This window comes from Lipotes vexillifer, unplaced genomic scaffold (assembly GCF_000442215.2).
Source record: "Lipotes vexillifer unplaced genomic scaffold, Lipotes_vexillifer_v1.1 scaffold1181, whole genome shotgun sequence".
In the NCBI taxonomy this organism is placed as follows: domain Eukaryota; kingdom Metazoa; phylum Chordata; class Mammalia; order Artiodactyla; family Lipotidae; genus Lipotes; species Lipotes vexillifer.
The window spans coordinates 1,170,635-1,194,666 of record NW_006795271.1 but is presented as its reverse complement, the minus strand read 5'-3'; the positions used below and the strand labels follow the sequence as shown (position 1 = coordinate 1,194,666).

Genomic DNA, 24,032 nt, shown 5'->3' with positions numbered 1-24,032 from the left:
CTGCTGAACACTGAAGAGCAATATTTATCAACATTAAATAGAACTCGGTGAAATATGCATAAATACATCTTCATATAAACATAACACAAAATTAAATAGTTCAGAAACACAGACACCACTGAGTACACTTCCACTGTTGTCAACATCTGCTGTAAACACCAGCTCACACTGAACACAAAAGCAGCTTCTACCCTGGCTCCGGGTTCACACCACGGATACCCTGTACAGAGGGAAGATTTCTCCTCAGCCCCCCGCCCTCCCGCCCCTCCCACTCCCCACACAGCCCACAAAAGGAAAAAAAAAGAACCCTGACACCTACAGCAGCAACACAGACGACGGTTACAGCAGCAGCCCTCCCCTCCCCCAAATAGAACAGTTAGCGTTTGGGCCAATTCAGAAGAGAATACAAAATCACTTTTTAGAAATGTACTAAGGAAATCAATTTGAAGCAATACTTTTCAAAGTGTAATACTTTCTTTAGAGGACTTATGACTTCACGAACCCCACCCATTCCTGGGGAAAGGTTGCGCAATGAACAGCAGAAAGCACTGGCCCCAGCTAAGTGACAAAAGGTGTAAGCCCTTTTTCATTTAAAGATGTCAAGTAGCAAGAAATCGAATCCCGTGTTTTTCTTTGCCCCTCAGAAGGTCTCTTCTGCTTTGCTCCATGTAATGCTGTGTATGCCATTCAAACGTGACACTATTACTGAGTTTCAAGCAGGTAAGATAGCAAAGGTTTTGTTTGGAAACATTCAGATTTGGACCATTAAATTCAGACATGTGGATGTGGTTCATTCTTAGAGCTCAGAGGGGCCCCCATTTGATTTAGCTCTGTTGAGGGTGTCCACAAAGGTAACAGCTTACTCAGAGTCTGGTCGAACCTTGGTGCTCATCTGACTCACCAGGCTGACCGCTCCACACAGACCTGCCCAGAGGGCCTGGCTGTTCTCTGCTGCATAGTCTCCGGGAAAACAGCCCTGGTCTCCAAAACACTACACGGGGTTTAAGTTCACTTTTACGTTGTGTTAGGATCCTAGAGAAACGTCAGTCACCAAAGTACTGAAAGAATATATTGCCGGAATAATTTGCCAGTTCAGTGATTCCCATTATATTATATACACTGTGTGTGTGCGCGTGGAATTCACACACATACACACACACACACACACATATATATATACATATATACTTATGCATATTTTATTTGTACGAAACTTGAACTGCACAAAACAGTACTTTGCAAGAATCAAGAATCAAGTCCACAAATAGAGTTCAACGACACACCAATGAGAAGACGGGGAGCTCTACAGGGACGAGAAGGTGAGGCTTTGCAACGTACGAAAGAATTTCAGAACCACGGATTCACTAGCCTGATGTGTTCCACGTGGGATCTGGATCAACACTTTGGGGACCCTTGGAGAGAACAGGGCAACTGGGCCAGCTAGTTATCCTCACCGAGATTCCAGAGCTAATGGGAATGAAAAGGCCCAGGCAGACCAATTTGGGTATATAATTGCTATGAAACAATTATTTCTTTCTCTTTAAGAAAAAACAAAGTCTATTTCAGAATAAATTTCTTCATATTCAGTAATATGCTTATTTATTTATTTTTGGCTGAATTGGTATTTGACTTTTGATATGAAAATGGATTTATTTAATGGATCAGTAAACAGGCAGCTTCTTTCACATCTGGGTGATAAAGACATTTTTTATCAGCGCCAGAAATCACCCCCACCCTCGCCTCACTCCCTCCTAAGGTCTGTGGGTTGATGTGTGCGTTTGGTGACTGCTACTGACAACACACCTCATCCTACAAGGCCTGCTCGGGTGCCCGTCTGTGGAAAATGACTGACTGTCTTTGCTGGTACTGCTGCTTGCGTCTCTTCCTTTTGTCACACTGGCACAACAGCAGCATCTTGAAAGTGGTTCTGAATGTTTTGTTGCACAGGGCATAGCACACGGGGTTCACGGTGCTGTTGATGTAGCACAGCCAATAGCCCAGATTCCAATAGGTTTTGGGGATGCAGCTGTCACAAAAGGTGTTCACCAGAACCATAATATTGTAGGGGGTCCAGGTGATAATGAAGGCAAGCAGGATGGCGCTGAGGGTCTGGGCCGCCTTCTTTTCCTTGATGAGGGACATCCGTTTCCGCTTAGTGATCTGGCTTCTGGTCTTCAGAGCAAACCTCTTGGCCAGAGTAGCTTCCTTAAAGGACAGAGGCAGAGTGGCTGTGCTCTTGCCCACTGAGGAGTTGACATCAGAGGCCTTGGCCGTGTCCACGGCTGACTCCAACTGGATGGGAAGCTTGGAGAAGCTTTTCTGAAAACTGCCTCCGTCGTCCATGCTCTTTTGGGCCTGCAGTTTGCTGGCTTTCGTCTCTAAGTCCACTGCCCCCAGCTCCTCCTCCGGCACCTGCAGGTTGTCTGACGAGGGTAACTTGGTGGAGCTGAGGATGGTGCTGTGACCCGGAAGCTTGAGCACGATGGAGTAGATGGCTCTTGTCTCCGAGCCCATGTCCTCCTCATCGGAGGAAGCAGAATTTTCCAGGGAGGCAGCAGCGTCGTTGTTATTCCAGCTGTCGCTGCTGCTGTGGTCTTGGTCAATCTGCTCGGCACTGGGCTTCCAGCTCTTGGTTGTGAACCAGAAGTGGCAGCGTCCGTACTTCCTCCTGGCTGAGTGTTTCATGCTTTGCTGTTGAAGCTCATAGCTGCTGCAGCTTCGAGAACTACCTGTGGGATGGACAAAGTTCTCTGCCTCTGCCTCTGTCCCAGAGGCCTGCAGCCCAGCAAGCTCTTTGGTACGTTTTTCAGTTTCCTTATAGATCCTCCAGTATAAAATAGTCATGATGGTGACAGGCATATAAAAGGCAGCGATGGCCGTGCCGAAGGTGATGGTGGGCTCACTGAGGAACTGGATGAAACACTCCCCTGGAGGCACAGTTCTCTTCCCAACGAAGTATTGCCAGAACAAGATAGCAGGAGCCCAAAGGATGAAGGAGATGACCCAAGCCAGACCTATCATCACACCAGCTCGCTTTGTTGTTCGTTTGGCTCGGTACGTGAGCGGCCTCGTGATGGAAAAGTACCTGTCAAAGCTAATGACCAGAAGATTCATGACGGAGGCATTGCTAGCCACGTAGTCAATGGAAAGCCAGAGGTCACAGGCCAAGTTTCCTAAAGCCCATCGGTTCATGATGATGTAGGTAGTAAACAGATTCATTGAAATGACCCCAATAATCAGGTCGGCACAGGCCAGACTTAAGAGGAAATAGTTGTTGACGGTCTTCAGTTGCTTGTTGACCTTGAATGCCACTATCACCAGGATGTTGCCGATGATGGTCACCAGGGCCAGGATGCCCGTTAAGAATGCAATGAAGACCACCTGCCAGATGGTATGACCTCCCAGAGGGTCACTGGTGGTGCCATTTGGAGAGGAGGAATTCCCAGCTGCCCGAGAAATGTTGTAGCTGCCAAAATGAGTAACCGTTACTGGGGGCAGCCCTGCGTCGGAAGGGCCGTGAATCCAGGAAGAGCTGATGTTCGGATACAAAGGTGAGGTTGTATTGTTATTGTGCAAGGTCATGGTGACTCTCTGACATAGTCTGGGGAGAAAAGAGAAAAGATGGAGTCAGGACCATTTCTGCCTTCATTTGAGTTGTTCTTTGCATTGCATCCTTTAAAAGTAGCATTCCTCCTATTATTGGATAAGAGGACCTATATTATAGGCGAACCTGGGAGAGTCCAGCACATCAGTTCATCCCCTTATTTTAAAGCTGAGGAGTTGTCAACTTTATTTCGATAAAAATAGATAATTTAAATAAAGGTGAACAGCACAGGGCAGGCAGAGATCGATTTGTTCAAGGTAGGTGGCACGATTAGCTGGTGACATGCACTGAACATTGTGCTTTTTCTCCACAATTTCCACCTTGCTAAATACAGACCACATATACTTCCGCATGATGCTGTCATCAAACAAGATCTTCCTTCCTTCTCTTTCTTTGAAAAGTAGGGGAAAAATAGTAGCTGCATATATGGTACTCATCCAGCATAGCTTTATCATCACACTACGTGAGAAATTGATCTTATTCATTTGCATTTTATCCACCTGGGCATTTACCTAACCAAGGCTTCAAACATAAGCAACTTTAAGGCAATTCCAGCCATGTAAGCCTCACTGGAATAAGCAACAGCAACCTGCAGCAAGGGGGGAAATACGCATAAATCACTTTCCATTATATTATCTCTTTAACACACAGTTAGAAAAAGTAATGTATTGGGCTTCCCTGGTGGCGCAGTGGTTGAGAGTCCGCCTGCCGACGCAGGAGACACGGGTTCGTGCCCTGGTCTGGGAAGATCCCACATGCCGTGGAGCGGCTGGGCCCGTGAGCCATGGCCGCTGAGCCTGTGCGTCCGGAGCCTGTGCTCCGCAACGGGAGAGGCCACGTACCGCAAAACAAAAACAAAAACAAACAAACAAAAGTAATGTATTGGTTCCTTGTAATGGCTGGGAACAGTATACGAGGCAGCTATCTTTTGCTTGATAATATGCAGAACCTTGACCAGACTGTTCTGAACTGACCGAACCAGTTTTGAATATTTCTAGTATTTAGATATGTTATTTCTAGCTATGAAAAAGCATGTTAGCACCAACACATCTGCATATAAATAGTTGCAAAACTGCAATTCGTTCTTTTTTTAATTTAATTTTTAATTTTATATAGCAGTATAGTTGATTTACAATCTTGCGTTAGTTTCAGGTGTACAGCAAAGTGATTCAGTTGCACATACACATATATTCATTCTTTTTCAGATTCTTTTCCCATAGAGGTTATTACAGAGTATTGAGCAGAGTTCCCTGTGCTCTACAGTAGGTCCTTACTAGTTATCTATTTTATACATAGTGGTGTGTATATGTCAGTCCCAGTCTCCTAACTTATCCCCCATCCCGCTCCCCGCCACCTTTCCCCTTTGGTAACCATAACTTTGTTTTCGAAGTCTGTGAGTCTGTTTCTGTTTAGTAAGTAAGTTCATTTGCATCACTTCTTTTCTTTGGCAATTAGTTCTTTCAAACACGTGTCACTAAAATAAATAAATAACCAAGAATTGTTACAACGAATGCATCTCTAGTAAGACCCTCTCTGCTCTCACGGAAAGCCTTGGTTGAGACCAGCTCCAACCTCTCAGAACCTCCAGAGTTTTACTTCCAGGATGCAACTGACTCGGGGATTCTCACACCACCAATCTCTGTGGACTTTATTCAGTAAATCATTCCTCAACGAGTGTCATTCTAAGAATTCAACGTTTGAGAATCACAGCAAAAATCTATTGAGAACACTTCTGCTGTGTTTTGGCTCTTGGTTAAAATGTTCAGCTGTAAATTCTTACAGTGCAAATCTGTGTACACATGCACATGCTTAAGAGTCTTAAATCAAGCCTTTAGGTATTGCAGGTCAGGGTATCTCTCAAAGGAGTATAGTCAGATTCACACACTGCCTTTTGGAAAGAGCTTAGGGTGTAGCAGGGAGATTCTGGAGTCCCAAAGGCATAGGTTCAAATCTTGGTTCAACCACTTCCTGAGGGTGAGATCTTGGGTATTATTTAACCTCTTTGAGTCCCAGTTTCCTCACTGAAAAATGGGAATGAAACATTCTGTATAATGGAATAAATTCAACCCAGAATTCAATAGTAAGTGGTGAAAGAAACTTTGTCTCTCATCAAAATGTTTTAATACATGTAAAGTACTTAGACCAGAGTCTGCAGGTAGTACATGCTACATAAGTGTAGTGTCTGCTGTTTTATTATTATTATTTTTTTGCTGAACATTGAACTCACTTTGCTTTGGTGGCCAAGATGCTCAGAGGTCAATTTAGCACAATTATAAATGACAGAAGAGAATATTTCTTAGACATTTCCTACGTGGTACACATTTTGTAAACCATCATATGCACTGTCTCATTTAATCTTTAAAATAACATCATTTTAACAGGAAATCGAGATCCAGAGAGTTAAGTAATTTGTCCAAAGATTCAAGCTAACAAGTGAAGATAAAGGGGCAGAGATTCACAACCAGATAATCTGAGCCTACTGCCTCCTTGTTTAACTGTGGTATTACTCTGTCTCACCACCAGGTCATCCATACAACTAGTCCCTCCTAACGGGTTATAACTCATTATACACCTCTTTAAAGTATAATTGAAGAATATTGAAAGGTGTGTATATGCAGTATATATGTACCGTGTGTGTGTACATACATTCATGGTTGGACATATGAAGGCACACAGTTTTCTACTAGGAGGTCTAGGATCCCGCTCCAATGTCCTCTACTACATATGGTCAGATAAGGATTACTTTTTTGCATTTTCACCCTCATTCTTGCATTTCTCTTTATCCTGCACTATACCCTAGCTAAGTTTTTATATACAGACAGTCTCCAGCTTAATGATGTTTAGACTTGATTTTTCAACTTTACGATGACACAAAAGTGACATGCATTCCAGTGGAAACCATACTTTGAATTTTGATCTCTTCTCCAGGTGAGTGATACAAGTTACAACAGTCTCTCGTGATGCTGGGCAGTGGCAGAGAGCCGCAGCTCTCAATCAGCCACACGATCACGAGGGTAAACAACCGATACACTTACAACCATTCTGTACCCAGACCACCATTCCGGTTTTCACTTTCAGTACAGTATTCAGTAAGTAACAGGAGCTATTCAACACTTCGTTATAAAATAGGCTTTGGGTGAGATGTTTTTACCCAACTGTAGGCTAATGTGAGTGTCCTGAGCATGTTTAAGGCAGGGTAGGCTCAGCTACGATGTTCGGTAGGTTTAGGTATATTAAATGTATTTTCAACTTACAACATTTTCAGCTTACAATGGGTTTATCAGGAGCAACCCTATCATAAGTCAAGGAAGGTTTGTGCTCTCTGAACAGCTTTTATCTTCCCACCACCTTTCACTCCAAAGCTTCCTGGACGCAGCAGCTAAGTCTCCTTGTCCACTGATTGGCTTGGGTTAGGGCCCATTTTACATTCCTCGCTTCCTCCAACTCCCTCCCCACCCCAGTCACTGGTGTGCTCTGAATCTCACGTAACCTTCTCTAGCACCTTTTAAGACACTTAAAATATTTTCTAGGTCTCTGCTTTCATGTCATATGGAATTGATCACGTTCTATAGACCTATTTTTATCACTTATGCCATGCTGATTTTATTATAAATAAATACAATGGCTAATAATCCCACAGCTTTATATTTGTGCTGATAATACATCAGTCTTCTTTCATCTTTCTTTTTTTTTCTTTTTATCAATGCCATGCAGTGGATGGCTGTTATTTGTCTCTCCTTCAGCCATTCTTTTGGAAATGGCCTGTCATCTACAGTATGTATTTCTGGATGGGCATCAATCACATGGTCTGCCTCCTCTGCTTCAGTAATGGGCCTGAAGAACATGCAAAGAGGAGCAGTAAGGGCTTCCCTGGTGGCGCAGTGGTTGAGAGTCCGCCTGCCGATGCAGGGGACACAGGTTCGTGCCCCGGTCCGGGAAGATCCCACATGCCATGGAGCGGCTGGGCGCGTGAGCCATGGCTGCTGAGTCTGTGCGTCCGGAGCCTGTGCTCCGCAATGGGAAAGGCCACAACAGTGAGAGGCCCGCGTACCGCAAAAAAAAAAAAAAAAAAAAAAAGAGGAGCAATAAGAGTAAATATGGGGAATGACATGGATGTTGGAAAGAGAGAGGGTGATCCTCTGTTCCTTGGGATTCCTGGGTGCTGGTAACTCTATTTATACCCACATGGAAAAATCTGTGAAGCAAGCAAACACAGAGGAGAGATGGGTAATTCTCTGTTCCTTGGGATGCCTGGGTGCTGGTGACTCTATTTATACCCACATGGAAAAATCTGTGTTTGCTTGCTTCAAGCAAGCAAGAGATATGGGGGAAGGAGAGAGATGGGAGGGCATGTGGGGGAATAGAGACAGTATGATCATCATGGCCTCTCAAACCTAGATCCAGCCATTCCTGAAGTCAACTCTGCCTCTTTGAACTTGCCAGTTATGTAGGCCAACCATTTCCTTTGCTGCCTGGGCTACCTGAGAAAGGTTACTGTCATCTGCACCTGAAAGGGTCCTTATTAACATAACTGTCATCAGCTATATCAGCACTTCTCACTGAACCACTACTAGCTTTAGGTCATTAAGATTGGTGCCACTGAATTCAATAAGTCAAGACTCTGCCTTCCAAGGACTTACACCTTAGATGAGATACAGGACATGGATAACATAATTTAAAAAAGCATGTAGTTTTTAAGGAAATGTCACATTGTTCACTGCAAATAACACATTATGTTTGTACAAATTAATATCAACTTATTTTGCCCAGTTGACCGATAATAGTGAAAAATATAAGTAGGAATTTTGGAAATAAGCCGGAGATAATTCTCTCTTTCAGTTCATTTCTGTGAATCGTGAGGGCAATACAAGTTATACAATATTCCAGTCCAATCATGCTTTGTTGGAATACAGAATATAAAAGAAACCAGAATTGAGGAAAGACACCTACACTTAGGACCAGCTTTCTATAATGGGTTGATTAAATACCTGTCCTGGTGTTTCTGGTGTCTAGGGGTATCTTGACTCATTATCAGAAAACCTGTGAACCACAAATTGTTAGGTGATCTTTGACCTGAAATCTTTGGCATACTTACCAGTAGCCATTGTTCTTTTTATAATTCAACACTAATTCACTATCTAATATCACTTAAAAGTTTCAGATACTGTGTGCATTAGCACTATGCCTAAAAAAACAATGTACATACTTTAATTAAAAAATAATGCTGTTGGAAAAATGGCACTGATAGACTTGCTTGATGCAGGGTTGCTACAAACTTTCAATTTGTTAAAAATGCAATTATCTGTGAAGAGCAGTAAAGCTAAGTGCAATAAAACAAGATATGTCTTTACTGGCCTAAATAGAGACCAATGTAACCAGAAATAAATCCATGTATATACAGTCAATTGGTCTTCAAATACTCTAGTAGAGACAGAGTTTTGGGATAAGGTCTTTTGAGCTGCAAACACATTAATCTTTGAGCACTAAGGGATGGTGCAGTGGCCTAAACATTAGGCAAATAAGAAAGATCTCCCTCCCCCAACCTTCACTCAGGTCCGGGTACCTGAGACATTTTCCATCACCTTATCTCTGGGCTCCATGCCACTGTGCCATATTCATCTCATAAAAAGGATCTTCCCATTCTGGAGGCTTGACAATTGATGTCTTGTTAGTACACAGTATGACATCAGAAGAACCTGATCAAAAGTTCATAAGGACTTCAACACAGAATATCTAAAAGTTCTTATTAGACATGATAGACACCCAATGCCTTTCTTCCTGTACAGCTATCCTTTCATGAGTAATATGTGACTTCCTAAGAATCAGGGGTTCTAGTTGAGACCGAGATGAAACAACGATAAACCTGGACTAAATATATTCTGTTTAAGGTGCTTTTTCTGAGAAAGGGACGTCACATCTCTGCTCCATGCTCTTTTTTTTCTCATCCTGACTCAACAGCCTATATGCTGTACAGTTAGTATATTTTGAGTCAAGGGAGTTCATGGTTAGTGCTCACTGCATTGACTTATGTTGGTGAGGAGAGCTAAGGGTAACATTGCTTTTTAATGCTCAGGAAGAAACAGGTGGTGGGAACAGAGAGGCCTGTAAGCCTGCTGACCTTAGTACTTTGTAAGTGGTCCCAGGCAGGAGTTCTAGGAATGCAGCCTGCATAAGGGCAAACGGGGTTATCACATAGGAGCAGAAGGGGGCGGGGGGGTGGCTCTAGATCCGCTCTGGGATTTACAGCAGGTTCCTGCCCAGGCTGGAAGCTGGGGGCTGTGGGGTCCCTGGGACATTCAGGGCGTTGCAACTGAAGTGGTGCAGGCCCAGCCCCCAGGCAAGGAGCTCAAAACTGAACATGATCCTGCCGGTGGGCGAGACAAGCACCTTCCAGAGCCCTCCTGGATTCTGGGAGAAGGGTCATCCTTCCATGTGGGTTAATTACAACTCTGTACATATGGGATGGTTCTTGATTTCATCTCTGAGTATATAGAGATTTCCAGACTGTTTTCACTTCATTCCATCTAGGAGCACAAACAGAATTGATTCACTTAGTTTTTCAAAATGTAAGTCAGGAGCCAATTAGTGGGCCAGCATGAGAATAAAAAAGAAAAGGAAATAAACAGAATTGAATGGGACACAGCAGAACACGAACCACATAATGATAACAGTACTGTTTCATAAAAGTTCTGATTAGCGCATGTGCACACACACACCCACACATTCAATATATAGTCATGATGTAAAGTGTATTTTGTACTGTGGGTCACATTCAACAATATTTGAAAACCACTGCAGTTGATAGTTTGACATCTTTTTAAAATTTAAAAGGAGAAAGTGAAGGAGAAAATATGAAAGAACAATTTGAGAGTACTAAGTTCAGAGGAAAGCGAAGGACACTCATGAGAAATTAACTCCCTTCCCCCTACTTATGGAATAAAATTTTTCTGGGATTATAAATCTGTAAAATATATAGATAACTTAAAAAAAATGTTTAAATGTCTGACGTGAAAATACATGTGAAAGTTCTTAGAGAGTCCTAAAAGGCCAATATAAACCTGAAACCTTTGTCTAAATGAATTCTACCTCTATTATTATTATTATTTTAATCATGAAGGCTCAGGGAAAAAAAGGAAAAATTTCTTGCAATTCACAATCATATGCTTTTTTCTAAGACCAATTATTTAGTGCTTCTTCCATATTCGAAATCTGGTATGCATCATGTTGCGGGGATTTTTTCGGGTCTCTCTTGGACTGTGTTCTTTGCTAAGAGTGTCTCTGTTTTCTGTCATAATTCATCACAGTATTCAACAGGTAAAACGACTTTTCCTGAAACTAGCTTGGTCGGGCACAGGAAATGCCACCTCCGACCACCAGGTGGCAGAGCTGACTCGGAGAACAACCTCTCCAGCAGGCGCCAAAGCGCCGCCCGTTTCCCCAGGCTGGTGATGGGGAAACTTCAGCTTAGTTCAGTCACGCAGTCCGTGAAGGATATCAAACAGGGTCAACACACGCTCGGCAATCAAACATGTCTTTAAAGGGCATCCAACCTTTTCAGACGCGCACAGTCAGAATCAAACTTTGTGAACTCAGCTCGTGTTATTCATTTCAAGCCGCAGGGAGGACAGATGTGCCCTAATATGGTGCAGTCACTCCTGGTGCAAAACAGAACATCCCAGAAGCCAAAACTGGAACAGAATTCCATTTAAAAAGGACAAAGCTTGTCTTCAAAAAGTGGATGCATCGTGCTGCCTCCCTTGGTTGCCGCCTTTCATATGTTTTATTCAGTTTGACAACAAAAATGAAGGCTGCTTGGAAAAGCACTTGCATCAGCACTGCCTAGGCATAGCAGTTGCTACTGAAATAACACGGTTTTTTACCTTAAAAACAAAAGCTTATTTGTGGCTGTCTGGAGGGGTGGGATAGGGAGGGTGGGAGGGAGGGAGACAAAGAGGGAAGAGATATGGGAACATATGTATATGTATAACTGATTCACTCTGTTATAAAGCAGAAACTAACACACCATTGTAAAGCAATTATACCCCAATAAAGATGTTAAAAAAAAAAGCCTAAATGGGACTAATGATTATTCTGCCTCAGCACTCTCAAGCCTTTGTTATTAGAATTTTTAGAGGAATGACAAGAAATGAAAAACAGAGGTGAAGCAGTTCTTTTTAAATATCTGGGGGCTTCCCTGGTGGCGCAGTGGTTAAGAATCCGCCGGCCAATGCAGGGGACACGGGTTCGAGCCCTGGTCCGGGAAGACCCCACATGCCTCGGAGCAACTAAGCATGGGTGCTACAACTACTGAGCTTGTGCTCTAGAGCCTGTGAGCCACAGCTACTGAGCCCACGTGTTACAACTACTGGGCCCACACGCCTAGAGCCCATGCTCTGCAACAAGAGAAGCCACCGCAATGAGAAGCCTGTGCACCGCAATGAAGAGTAGCCCCCGCTCGCCGTAACTAGAGAAAGCCCACCGTAGCAACGAAGACCCAACACAGCCAAAAATAAAAATAAAAAAATTTAAAAATAAATAAATATCTGTAAACCCACTTTGCCCACAGGAGTCCATGCACTCCCCCTGCAGTCCTTTTCTGAGGGAAAAAGATGAATTCTGTTGTACTGCAAACCTTTATGACCTAAGGCACATTCAGTACGGTTTCAACATTCTGCAAATTCATTGTTATTTATTAATATTTTGAATACCGTGCTTTTGTAATGTTATTAGAGCTAACATAATTGTAGAAATAATTCTGATTGGAAATCTTTTTAATGAAAACAGTCATTTGGGCTAAATATTTCTTACATCTCCATTTACATACTGTAAGGACATCTGGGAAGAAAGTTCTTCTGGCTTGATTTTGACTTCTTGTGATTAAGTTAGAGTAGCTATGATATTTTTTAAGGTCCATATTTATCAGAGTATTTATTTTTGTATCTGGACATAGTCCATACATGTGATTTCCTTTTAAACTTCAGCCTACATGTGTCCTGCCCAATTCACACATGTACAGAAGACTGTCTGTTTGCAAAGAAAGTAGAAGTAAGCGGGAGACACGTAGAAAACAGTGTAACAAGCCCTGCCACGATGCATTTGGGTCAGAAACATACTGATTCTGCCACGTGGGCACATTATCTGAGTCCTCTGATCCTGCTTCCTCATCTATAAAATGAGGATTATCATACTTGAGGATTGGATAGAATGTGTAGAAAACACTCAGTATAGTCTGACGGGTCCATGGCAGTTTCTCAAAAATGGTAAGACTAATTGAATAATTTTCTATGACTGCTTGATTTTATAGATTGGCACTTTTCAAGGCTAACAAGAGCTGACATTTGTTGAGTATAAAACACTTGTTGGGTTGAGGTCTCAACCCAGGGTGACTCTGTCTCCATTTGGCAATGTCTGCGGACATTTCTTGTCACAATTTGGGGAGAACGTGCTACTGGCATATAGTGTGTAGATGCCAGGGATGCTGATAAACATCCTACAATGCACCAGACAAGCCCCTACAATAGAGAATTATCCAGCCCAAGCGGTCAATAGTGCTGAAGTTGAGAAACTCTACTATAAAGAAAGAGAGTAGAGATTCAGAAAATGTTGCAACATTCCATTTGCCAGGAGAATCTGGAAAATGTCCTGGCACTCACATACCTGGCATACTCTAAGTCTCTTCCAGTATCAGCTCACATTTAATTTCTCTGGAAATCACACTCTCCCCACTCCCCCTGAGGATGATTCTCACATTCATTTATTTGGCTCTTCAATCATTATTTCAGACAGTCAATGTGTCTGAGTGCTTACTGCAGGCCTTACGTGGAAGACAGAGTTCTTGCTGTCTAGGAACCACCTGGAGACACCATCAACTAAACAAAATCACTGCAATAGAAGGAGAAAGGCGAGGCTATTTTGTGAATTTGAGGAATATAACTCTAGGCTGCCATGCAGTAAAAGAACACAGCATTCCGAAGGGAGTACACAGACTATTCAAAGTCCACCACCCAGTGGTCCTGCACGCCCTGCACATCCTCCCATCCGAGCCCACAGCATTTCAACTTGTCTCCCTCACTACACCGAAGATTCCATCTTCTGCTACTCAACTCTTTCCTCCGACATCTAGCGCAATTTCCTTCCCAGAGTAGACCCAGAACGATTGTCTCCACCCCAGCATTACTGAGATTAACACTGTTATACTTTGGACAGGAGAACTCATAAGGGCTCAAAGAGATAAGCTTGGAGAAGGTAAAGGCGGCAGGAAGGAAGAAACACATTGTATTTGCAACAGGCTGGGGGCTCCAGCTGTAGGGAAGGCTGACAAACTTCTCTGGGGTTCTCCAGGCGACCTCAGATATGGTGGCATTTGGCTGGGAATGACCCAAGAAAAGAAAGAGTTCGGGGGAATACATCTTTCAGGACTAGAAGAACGTGAGAGAGGAGTCTTCCCTTGATCACCAGGCCATTGCCCAGGGGCGGCTTCAGCCTCTTCCACCTAAGAGAGAGATGGGTTCTCAAATAACCGCACGCTCTCTTTGAAAGTTCATCTGGTAGTTGTCACAATACAAACACAAGAGTTTTCTGGAAAAACAAGCATCACATAATACACAAATTTTGTAATCACTCTTTGCTGCCCTTGAATGTACTCTGGACCTCAAACCCTTAACACTTGTCACGCACCCTGATGGCACTAGGAGTCCTGCAAGGTGGTACGCTCCTAGCTCACTGTTCACCCAGCTTTGGCATCTCCGGTTAGTTATGAAAGCTCGGAAACTCTCAGTCTCCACACACACCAGAAAATTAAGAATAGTCATAGCAGTAATACCGTATGGTTGTTAAGCAGATTCAGTGAGGTAACAGGTGAAGCATCTGATACAACTGCCATCACTCAATAGATGTTTTATTAAGTGGGAGACCCCTCCTCTCCCACTTCATCCTCACACCTAGAACTGGGGTCCCTGGTGTTCCCAGTGAATCTGAGGTTCTTGATGTCTCATCGCAGAAAGAATTCAGTGAGAAACAAAATGAGAGGTAAGAAGTGGATTTTTTAAAAGAGAAACGCAATACACAGAGTGTGGGCCATCTCAGAAGGCAAGAGGCCTTGGGAGAAACACGGTATGGTTAGTTTTTATAGGCTGGGTAATTTCATAGGCTAACGAGTGGGAGGATTATTCCAATTATTTCGGGGACTGGGGGGAGATTTCCAGGAACTGGGCCACTGCCCACTTTTTGGCCTTTTCTGGTTAGCCTCAGAACTGTCATGACACTGATGGGTGTTTCATTTAGCTAATGTACTACAATGAACATATAATGAGGCTTAAGGTCCACTGGAAGTCGAATATTCCGCCATCTTGGACCTAGTTGGTTCTACCCAGTTTTTGTCATGTCTTATGGCCATGTCATTCTTTTAAAGGTTGTGCCCTGCCCCCTTCCCTCCTGTTTCAGTAGGTGGGCCTCAGGGAATTACCAAAATCTACACCCCTTTTTCCTTGTCTGACCTTAACCAATGCTGCACCTGCTTAGGCAGGTTCTCAGAGGACCCTAACCGGTTCAGTGAAGAATTGCAGGCCCTGACTCTTTCCTTGGACTCACCTGGAAGAATGTAAATATTGTCCTTTCCCACTGCTGCACCAGTGAGGAAAAGGCCCAAATTTGGGCACAGGCTACATGTTGCCCAACCACATAGAAACCCTGTGACAGCAGTACCTCTAATGGATCCCAATAGGGACTATCAACCAGGCCAGCCTGGTATCACTAGTAGGGATCACATGATCCTTTGCCTCATTGAAGGGATGAAACTATGCATAATTAAACCTGTTAACTATGATAAGGTTAAAGAGATCACCCAAGGCCAAGATGAAAATCCAGCCCTATTTCAGGCCCGATTGGTAGATGCCCTCAGAAAGTATACGAATGTAAACCCAAATACTTTCGAGGGACACACTGTATTTGCAAACCACTTCATTAGCCAATCAGCCGCTGACATCCGTTGGAAGCTTCAAAAGCTTGCCATGGGGTCCCAAACCCCTCTCAACCTTCTTATTGACATAGCCTTCAGTATTTTTAACAGTAGAGACCAGGCTGAGGAGGAAAAGAAGGAACAGCGTGACTTAAGGAGGGAATGACAGGAAGCCAGGCTTTTGGCATCCATCACGACAAGACCTAACCCACCACCTGATCACCCCAAAAGCACTCCCAGAAGACGTCTGCCAAGGAAGGGAGCCTTTCTCAGCTGTGGGAGTCCTGAACACTGGAGCAAGGAATGCACAGGAAACAGGTCCCAGCCTACACACAAAATGCCATGCCCACTCTGCAAGCAGATGGGCCACTGAGAGAGGGAATGCCCCAAGCACTGAAGGGAGTGAGGAAATTCCCCCACGCCAGTCACGACAGTGGTTGACTGATGGGACCTGGGACCTCCCAAGGCTCCTGAGGAGACTGTCATCATCACATGGGAGGAACCACGGGTGACCACTGACGTGGCAGATAAGCTTGTCCACTTTCTAGTGGACACGAGAGCCACTTACTCTGTCGTGACGTCTCATGCTAGATCCCTTGCCACTAAACCTGCTCTATCATTGGGGTCAGAGGAAAGCCAAAACTAAAATATTTCGCCATCCCTCTACCTTGCACCTGGGGAAAGACTCTTATAACTCACAAGTTTCTTGTCATGCCTGAATGCTCCAGCCCATTATTGGGGAGGAATTTTCTCTCAGCCTTGGGGGCAACTCTTATTCTCTCTGAAGACCAAAGCCAAGGAGTGTTTTTGGCTGGACTATGTATTATACAAGACACAGACAGTCCAACCCAAAATATTTCCCCAGAAATTGAAAAACTTATAGATCCGCAGGCCTGGGATCAGGGAATCCCAGGGAAGACAAAGTTCGTCACTCCTATAAAAATCACCTTAAAGGAAACTAATAACTTCCCTTCCAGGCACCAACACCCCATAAAACCAGAGGTTTGACAAGGCCTCTAACCCCTAATCTCAAATTAAATATGAGCTCTCATTAAATATGTGCTTTTGGTGTCATGCCAATCTCTCTGTAATATTCCAATCCTACCTGGTCTTCTCAGGAACCCTCAATTCTGCCATCCTTATAAAATGCAAATTTTGCAAAAGGGAGTAAAGTAATTTAGAACTAGACTTGTCAAGTATAAGTAGAAATCCTAAGTGTCTTTTCTGTAAACATTAGTAAAAAGGGTTTAGCCATCTAGACAGGTGACCTTGATTTGTTCCACCTGCCAGAAGCCCAATTTGAATCCAACCCTTTGTAATTGATGGGTTTTACGTTGTACCTGACTCAGGGCTGAAATTTTGACATGAGAACTATGAGGTCTCTCTGTTTGTTTGTGTATTCATATGTATCTATGTGTTTTTTTTTGTTTTTTTTTTTTGCGGTACGCGGGCCTCTCACTGTTGCGGCCTCTCCCGTTGCGGAGCACAGGCTCTGGACATGCAGGTTCAGCGGCCATGGCTCATGGGCCCAGCCGCTCCGCGGCATGTGGGATCTTCCCAGACCAGGGCATGAACCCGTGTCCCCTGCATCGGCAGGCAGACTCTCAACCACTGAGCCACCAGGGAAGCCCTCTAGATGTGTTTTAAATGTATGGTATTACCAAAATTAATTAGTAAAAGAGCTCTATTTAATTGACTTAATTAAGTGCTTATATAAATCTCAGAAATATAAAACTGGCCAAAATGAATTTCAGGTTCATGTCATCTGGGAAATATTCAACACTAAACTGATTTCTGGTATTAAAGGTGGCTTAAGCTTGTTGGTCTGATTAATACAGGCACGTCTTTACAGTCATCAATGTTAAGTATAGTACTTCTATTGTACCTAGGTTTACTAGAGGTCAAATAAAACCTTATTACTGTATATCTGGCAAATCTATTAGCAAGAAAAATAACTCAAAATGGGAAAAAAAAACTTTTAAGAAAAGTAGGATGTGTGTTTTCAGTAAAGAAAGTATGAGGAATAGAATTGCATTTTATTAAGTGAAAAGGAAGTAGGTCTGACTTAGAGCTGGCTATTTCTGGATGGAAAAATAAAGTGATGGATACAGAAAGTGATGAAAGGTTTGCAGAAAGTGGACCCTGAGAAAAGAGTTGTGCATTATCAGGATTTTCTAAGATTGAATTACATCTAGTCAGGTAAATGGATTTTGTTGGGAATGGGCTAGGACAAGACTGCATTTGGTTTCTCCCTCCAAAGTATTCTTGAAATGCTGCCTTTTGACAACAGATTGTGTGAGTTTCTTTGCCTTTAAGTGATTTGTACTTGCTTTTGAGATCTCTTGTAACTTTGGTTGAGAAATAAGTATTGTCTCAGTGCCCTATGATCTTATTTGACCAAGTGTTTTAAAACTTCTTGACAAACTTCCCAAATATCAAATTTTAATTAAAGTTCTTTTGATTTCCAGCTAAATTTGGGATGTTTTAGCAGGACCCTGAGGTATCCCAAAGAAAAATATTTAACTAGGATTATTTGGTATGTTAAGTTAAATGTAATCATTTGTAATTCTGGTTACTGTAATGAAGGTTCTTTATCAATAACACTGTAATCAGATGTTTAACCATGCCTTTTAAGTCTTTTGTCATTTTTAGATATTTCGTACTATGATGCTGTTACAAAAAGTATTTTATCATCAAGAAGATCCACAGGAAGGCTATGGAAACAGTTACAACAGTTCCACATCAAGAAGGTGGCTATGTGAGGATTCCAGCCCATACCGACTTAAAACAAGGAGTTGTCCTGCCCCTGGGGCACCTAGATCAGGCATACAGAGATTTTTACCCCCTGGAAGGCAGGGTCGATGCCCCTACTCAGCACTGAAGCAGTTACAGAAGATGGATTGTCGCCCCTCTGCTTCCCGTAAGAATATGGGAGTAAAATCTCTGGGGGAGGGAATGAAACAGTAGGGAAGGGGGCAGGGCACAACCTTTAAAATAATGACATAGCCATAGGACATGACAAAAACTGGTCAGAACCAGCTAGGTCCAAGATGGCAGAATATTCGACTTCCAGTGGACCTTGAGTCTCATCACATACTCCTTGTAATACATTAGCTAAATGACACACCAACCAGCGTCATGACAGTTCTGAGGCTAACCAGAAAAGGCCAAAAAGTGGGCAATGGCCCAATTCCTGGGAATCTCCACCCCTTCCCCAAAATAATTGGAATAGCCCTCCCACTCATTAGCCTATGAAATTACCCAGCCCATAAAAACTAACCACACCATGTTTCTCCCAAGGCCTCTTGCCTTCTGAGATGGCCCACACTCTGTCTGTGGAGTGTGTTTCTCTCTAAGTAAATCCACTTCTTACCTATAACTTTGTCTCTCACTGAATTCTTTCTGCAATGAGACATCAAGAACCTCAAATTCACTGGGAACACTACTACTTCCTGAAGGGGGCAAAGAGGCTCTGGCTACATTTCTGGTACGGAAGCATAAAGAGGCTTATAGGGCAGTAGGGCAGGGGAAAGACTGAAGATGGTGGAAGAGAATTGGGGTTTGGGCCCTCTGTCTGGGGCTCCTGTTCTTCTGGGTGCCACCAGAGAGGGCTTTTGTGTAGCCCAAATGGGTCCCAGCTGGTGAGGTTCCCTAACGTAGGACTTGCATAGCTCCAGGTTTTCTCTTAGGGCCATAAAAGCCTGTACATAAGGAACTTATGTCCATTTCCCCTGCCTTTTGCAAAAGATGTCTAGCTGTAGGATGGTACTCTAGTTGAGGCTCACATTTTCTGGCCAGGCCTCATTGTCCTCAAGTTTATACTGGGGCCAGACTTCATCACAAAAGAAAATGAATTTTTTTTGTTTTAAAGAATCTAGAGTGGGCTTCCCTGGTGGTGCAGTGGTTGAGAGTCCACCTGCCGATGCAGGGGACACGGGTTCGTGCCCCAGTCTGGGAAGATCCCACATGCCGCGGAGCAGCTGGGCCCGTGAGCCATGGCTGCGGAGCCTGTGCGTCCGGAGCCTGTGCTCTGCAACGGGAGAGGCCACAACAGTGAGAGCCCCGTGTACCACACACACACACAAAAAAGAATCTAGAGAAAATTTGTCCCAGTGACTCAAAATGCACCCGAGGGGTGAGTCCTTGGGGATGGTGAGTCCCATCGTTCCTTCAGGGAGAGAGTGCTCCTGTACCAGAGAGGAGCACTAGCATTAAGAGGTCCCAAAGGGGCTAAGACAGGACTGGTTCCAGGTGTCCCCATTCCCCTAGTCCTGTCGACTTTATCCACAATGTGGGTTAGCTACTTCCCCATGTGGCAGTCTTTTTGGCCCCAGCATTCTGGGCCACGTGTCCTATTCTGGCATCTGCAGTACCCGGGATAAGTGACCTTCCTGAAGGTTTCTCTGTAGATTCTATAGATTAATCCCTGTATTCTGGGATATGTTCCCCTGGAATGGACATCCTCATGGTTCTAGGACCTATTTAAGTCCCAGCCTTTTTCTCTACAAAGGTGGTAAGTTTCGGAAAATAGGCACTGGCCATCAAGGGAGATGGTTTGTGAAAAAGGAAGAAAACCTCTCTTTTCCATTTCTTTTTGTGGGCGGCACCCCTGGGGCCTTGATGCCATCCTCGCCCTCCCCTCTTCCCACATGTGCTCTGGCCAGTGGGCAGTGGGGCTGGGTGCAGGGGTGGATATGGCAGCTGAAGTGGAGGCACCGTGACTGTAGTTAGGTGGATGGAAGGCCCCATGACCCTGGAAGGACACTCCAAATCTCGTGACCCTGGGGAGGCAAGCACAGCAAATTCGGGTCATTTCCCAAGCATGTATCCCCAGGCACGGTCATGTTTGTGACCCACCAAGCTTCAGTCGCCTGCCCCGCCCTAACAGGGTGGGGTCAGGGCAGACCCTGGAGGGGCCAGCCAAACACCAGGAGGCAGGGGGTGGTGGGGTGGGGGTGGTGGAGAGGTGAAAGATGGTCCCACTACCCTGAGTCCCAACCATGTGCTTCAGGACCATCCTCCTCCTGATACCTGGGGGTCATGTGCACAGCCCGCCTACCGCGTGAGGGAGCTCCTGAAGGATCACAGCTGCTACAACCATGGCACAAACTCTAAGTAAGGCTGTATTTCATATTTTTACACAACTGGACCTGTTAACAGTTAATCAAATGGTGGATAAGGCAAACCCAGAGGGCAAAGATCCCACGGCTCGGGTCCCTGGTTGCCTGTGACGATGGCTGGAAAGTTTCCCTGATATGCCCTGCCCATATGTAACATTAGGAAGTGAAAGACCTACCAGCAAGGTTGGAGAGTACCTGGCAGATTTTTCCCCCCATTTGCGGCAGAGTAAGGCATGAGATAAGAGTGGAAAGAGTGAGGTAGGGATGCAGAGTTGAGACAAGGATAATTAGGTGTAGGTGGACCAATAATAAGCCTATGACAGTAGCTGGGGGAGGGGGCAGTGTTATGCTTTTAACTGTGAGCCTGAAATCATTGCGTGGCAATTGCCTTGAGGTGGGCGCACAGACCTAGCGTCTCTGTAGTCTGTTCCACGATCCACTTATCCTCTCACAGAGACTTCTTTTCCACACCAAGCACCCTGATGGCTTTTAACTGCTCGTCCTGCATCCACATTTTTGTGGCAATAGGTCTGAAAATGAGACAGACTATAAGAAAGAGAGGGAGAGAGAGATGGAGATGGCTGGAAGTAAGGCAGCACCTCTCAAGCGCAAGGGAGGCAAGAGGCTGTGGCTTACCGAATTCTCCTGGCTGTCTCGCCAATATGGTCCCAGTGAGTTTGATGTTCTTGATGTCTCGTTGCGGAAAGAATTCAGCGAGAGATATAGTGATAGGTAAGAAGTGGATTTATTTAGAGAGAAACACACTGCACAGACAGAGTGTGGGCCATCTTGGAAAGTGAGAGGCCTTGGGAGAAACATGGTGTGGTTAGTTTTTATGGGCTGGGTAATTTCAGAGGCTAATGAGTGGGAGGATTATTCCAGTTATTTTGGGGAAGGGGTGGAGATTTCCAGTAATTGGGTCACCGCCCACTTTTATGGCCTTTTGTGGTTAGCCTCAGAACTGTCATGACGCTGGTTGGTGTGTCATTTAGCTAATGTATTACAAGGAGCATGTGATGAGGCTCAAGGTCCACGGGAAGTCGAATATTCTGCCATCTTGGACCTAGTTGGTTCTAGCCGGTTTCTGTCATGTCCTAGGGCTATTTCATTATTTTGAAGGTTGTGCCCTGACTCCTTCCCTCCTGTTTCATTGGGATATGCCAAGGTGGCCATGGTGAGGTTACCACTGCACTTGCAGCCACCTGTGCCATTCCTTGTTTTTAAATGTTTGAAATATTACTTTGTGTATATATGAATTTTCATTTTACTATTAGGTTATAAACCTCTGGGGACAGTAACAAAGGCTTACTTTTTCTTTTCTTCCTCCCTTTCTTTAAGTTTCCAAGTCTTTTTTTGGTGATAAAATAAAGTGGTTTCCTCATAGGTAACATGTTTAATGTATAGATATTTGATACATATGATTAATAAATGTTCATCTTTTTTTATAAAAGCAAATTAGGCAAGAAAAAGACATAGCAATCATCGTTTCTCTCAACGACTTTAAAGTAAAAAGTCCTGAAGATCAAAATGAATTCTACTGAAGAAGCAGCAGCATTGAAGGATGGGGAGAAGGAGACAGGATACAAAATGAAAAAAACCCACCAGTCATGGGGAAAAAAAAAAAAAAACCTAGCAAGATGGCTTTAAATACTCAGCAAAGAATTTTATGCATGGCTAAGAGATTTAAAAGCATTGTGGTAAACTGACACAACATTGTAAATCAGCTATACTTCAAATTAAAAACAAGCATTGTGGGAAGGATAGGAAACTAGGTAAATGAAAACAAGACACCACAATTATATTTTGATTTCTTTTGTCCTTCCAGGGACATGCTTTCTAAGTTCTTTTTATATGACTTTGAGGACAAACATCATGATGACCTCAGGACACTGCAGGTTTTGCTCTCGGTGTTTCCTTTCTGCTGTCATGATAGCATCTGTTCTTCAGGGAGCCAGGTGCTTTTCTAAGTGATGTGCATGTGTTAACTCATTTAATCCTCATCATAATCATGTGAGGTGGAGGCTATTAGACTTTCTACTTGAAGCTAAAGAAACTGGTATAGCAAGTGGTTAAAAGACCTGCCCGGAGTCCACATACAACTAATTGTAAGACACAGGTGTGCTGGCTCCGAGTCTATTCCTAACCTCTACCCTGGTAGCGGACTTGTCATGAACAAGGAAAATTTCCAAACAATACGTAAGTGTATAAATCAGAAATTCAGTCCTCTTGCCCTTGCGTCTCATTCCCATGCCCTAGAGGTAACCACTGGCAACAGTTCACTTAGTAAATATTTGTTAGATGAATGGATATGTCCTTCCCAAACGTGTTCTTGTAATTACAAAATACATATGTGTGTTTTTAAGCACTCACTATGTGCCAGCACTATACATATGTGTGTTTTAAGCACTCACTATGTTCTCTTTGTTTACACACATTAAGTCTTTTAATCTGCCTAACAACCCTGTGAGTTAAGTCTTTTACTTAATGTCCAGATGAGAAAATGGAGGCACAGAGAGGTTAAGTGACTGAGGCAGATCATACAGCTCCTCAGTTGCAGAGTTAAGATGTGAAGCAAGGCAATCTGACCCAGAATTTTGCTCCCAAACAAACAATGGTATATTATGTTCCCTAGTTTTCTTTTTTTCACTTCACAATGTATCATGGGCATCTTTCTCATTCAGTGCAGATAAACCTATGTCACACATTCTTTAAAATGAACTCAAAAACATAGAGAGGGACTGTTGAGGATTCATCTACTGGCAGATTGTGTTCTTGACTCAAACAGAATTTTCAGGGCAGGTAAGTGCATGTTGCTGTGTTTGCTGAGGATTCTTTCTTTGACGTGAAAGAGTGAAGAGCGTGAATGCAGCCAGTACAAATCCCTACGACACTCCAAAAATGAGTCTGGCGGGTATCCAAACTAATTTTCCCCCACAAGTTCTACTGTAATTTCAGAAGGAGTTAAAGGCCAGCCTCAGTTTATCAGTGTTTAAAAGAGCTATCCATTGACTACCTAGCTCACATCACAAAATTGTGTAGAAAACCAAACAAATGAATAGATATGAAAGCACTCTGATGAAGTATAAGATGGATCAGGAGCTTAAACAACTCTTAAAACACTAAACTCCAAGGGCATTTGCAGTTTTTGATTAAAAAATAAAATGGAAATTAAATTCTTTAAATATGATATACCAGTATAAAAAAAGAGACTATTTTATTGAAAGTACTACCTATCTCTTAAAATGAAACAATGAGAACAGAAACTGTGAGAATTTAAATAAAATAATAATAAAAAGTATATTTTGGCACAGCCTGTATAATTAAATATTGGAAAACAATGATCTGTTGTTTT

General features: G+C 43.5%; 1 protein-coding gene across 1 annotated transcript in view; it reads right to left on the bottom strand.

The window, feature by feature from the left end:
* Positions 1 to 1,772: 1,772 nt before the first annotated feature.
* The window catches only part of CHRM3 (cholinergic receptor muscarinic 3), a 247,194-nt gene continuing 224,934 nt past the window's right edge, over positions 1,773 to 24,032 (bottom strand). Inside the window, exon 2 of the mRNA XM_007467582.1 lies at positions 1,773 to 3,601. Within this exon, the coding sequence (XP_007467644.1) occupies positions 1,810 to 3,582 (1,773 nt within the window). The 5' untranslated portion in view covers positions 3,583 to 3,601 and the 3' untranslated portion in view covers positions 1,773 to 1,809. The remainder of the gene's footprint in view (positions 3,602 to 24,032) is intronic.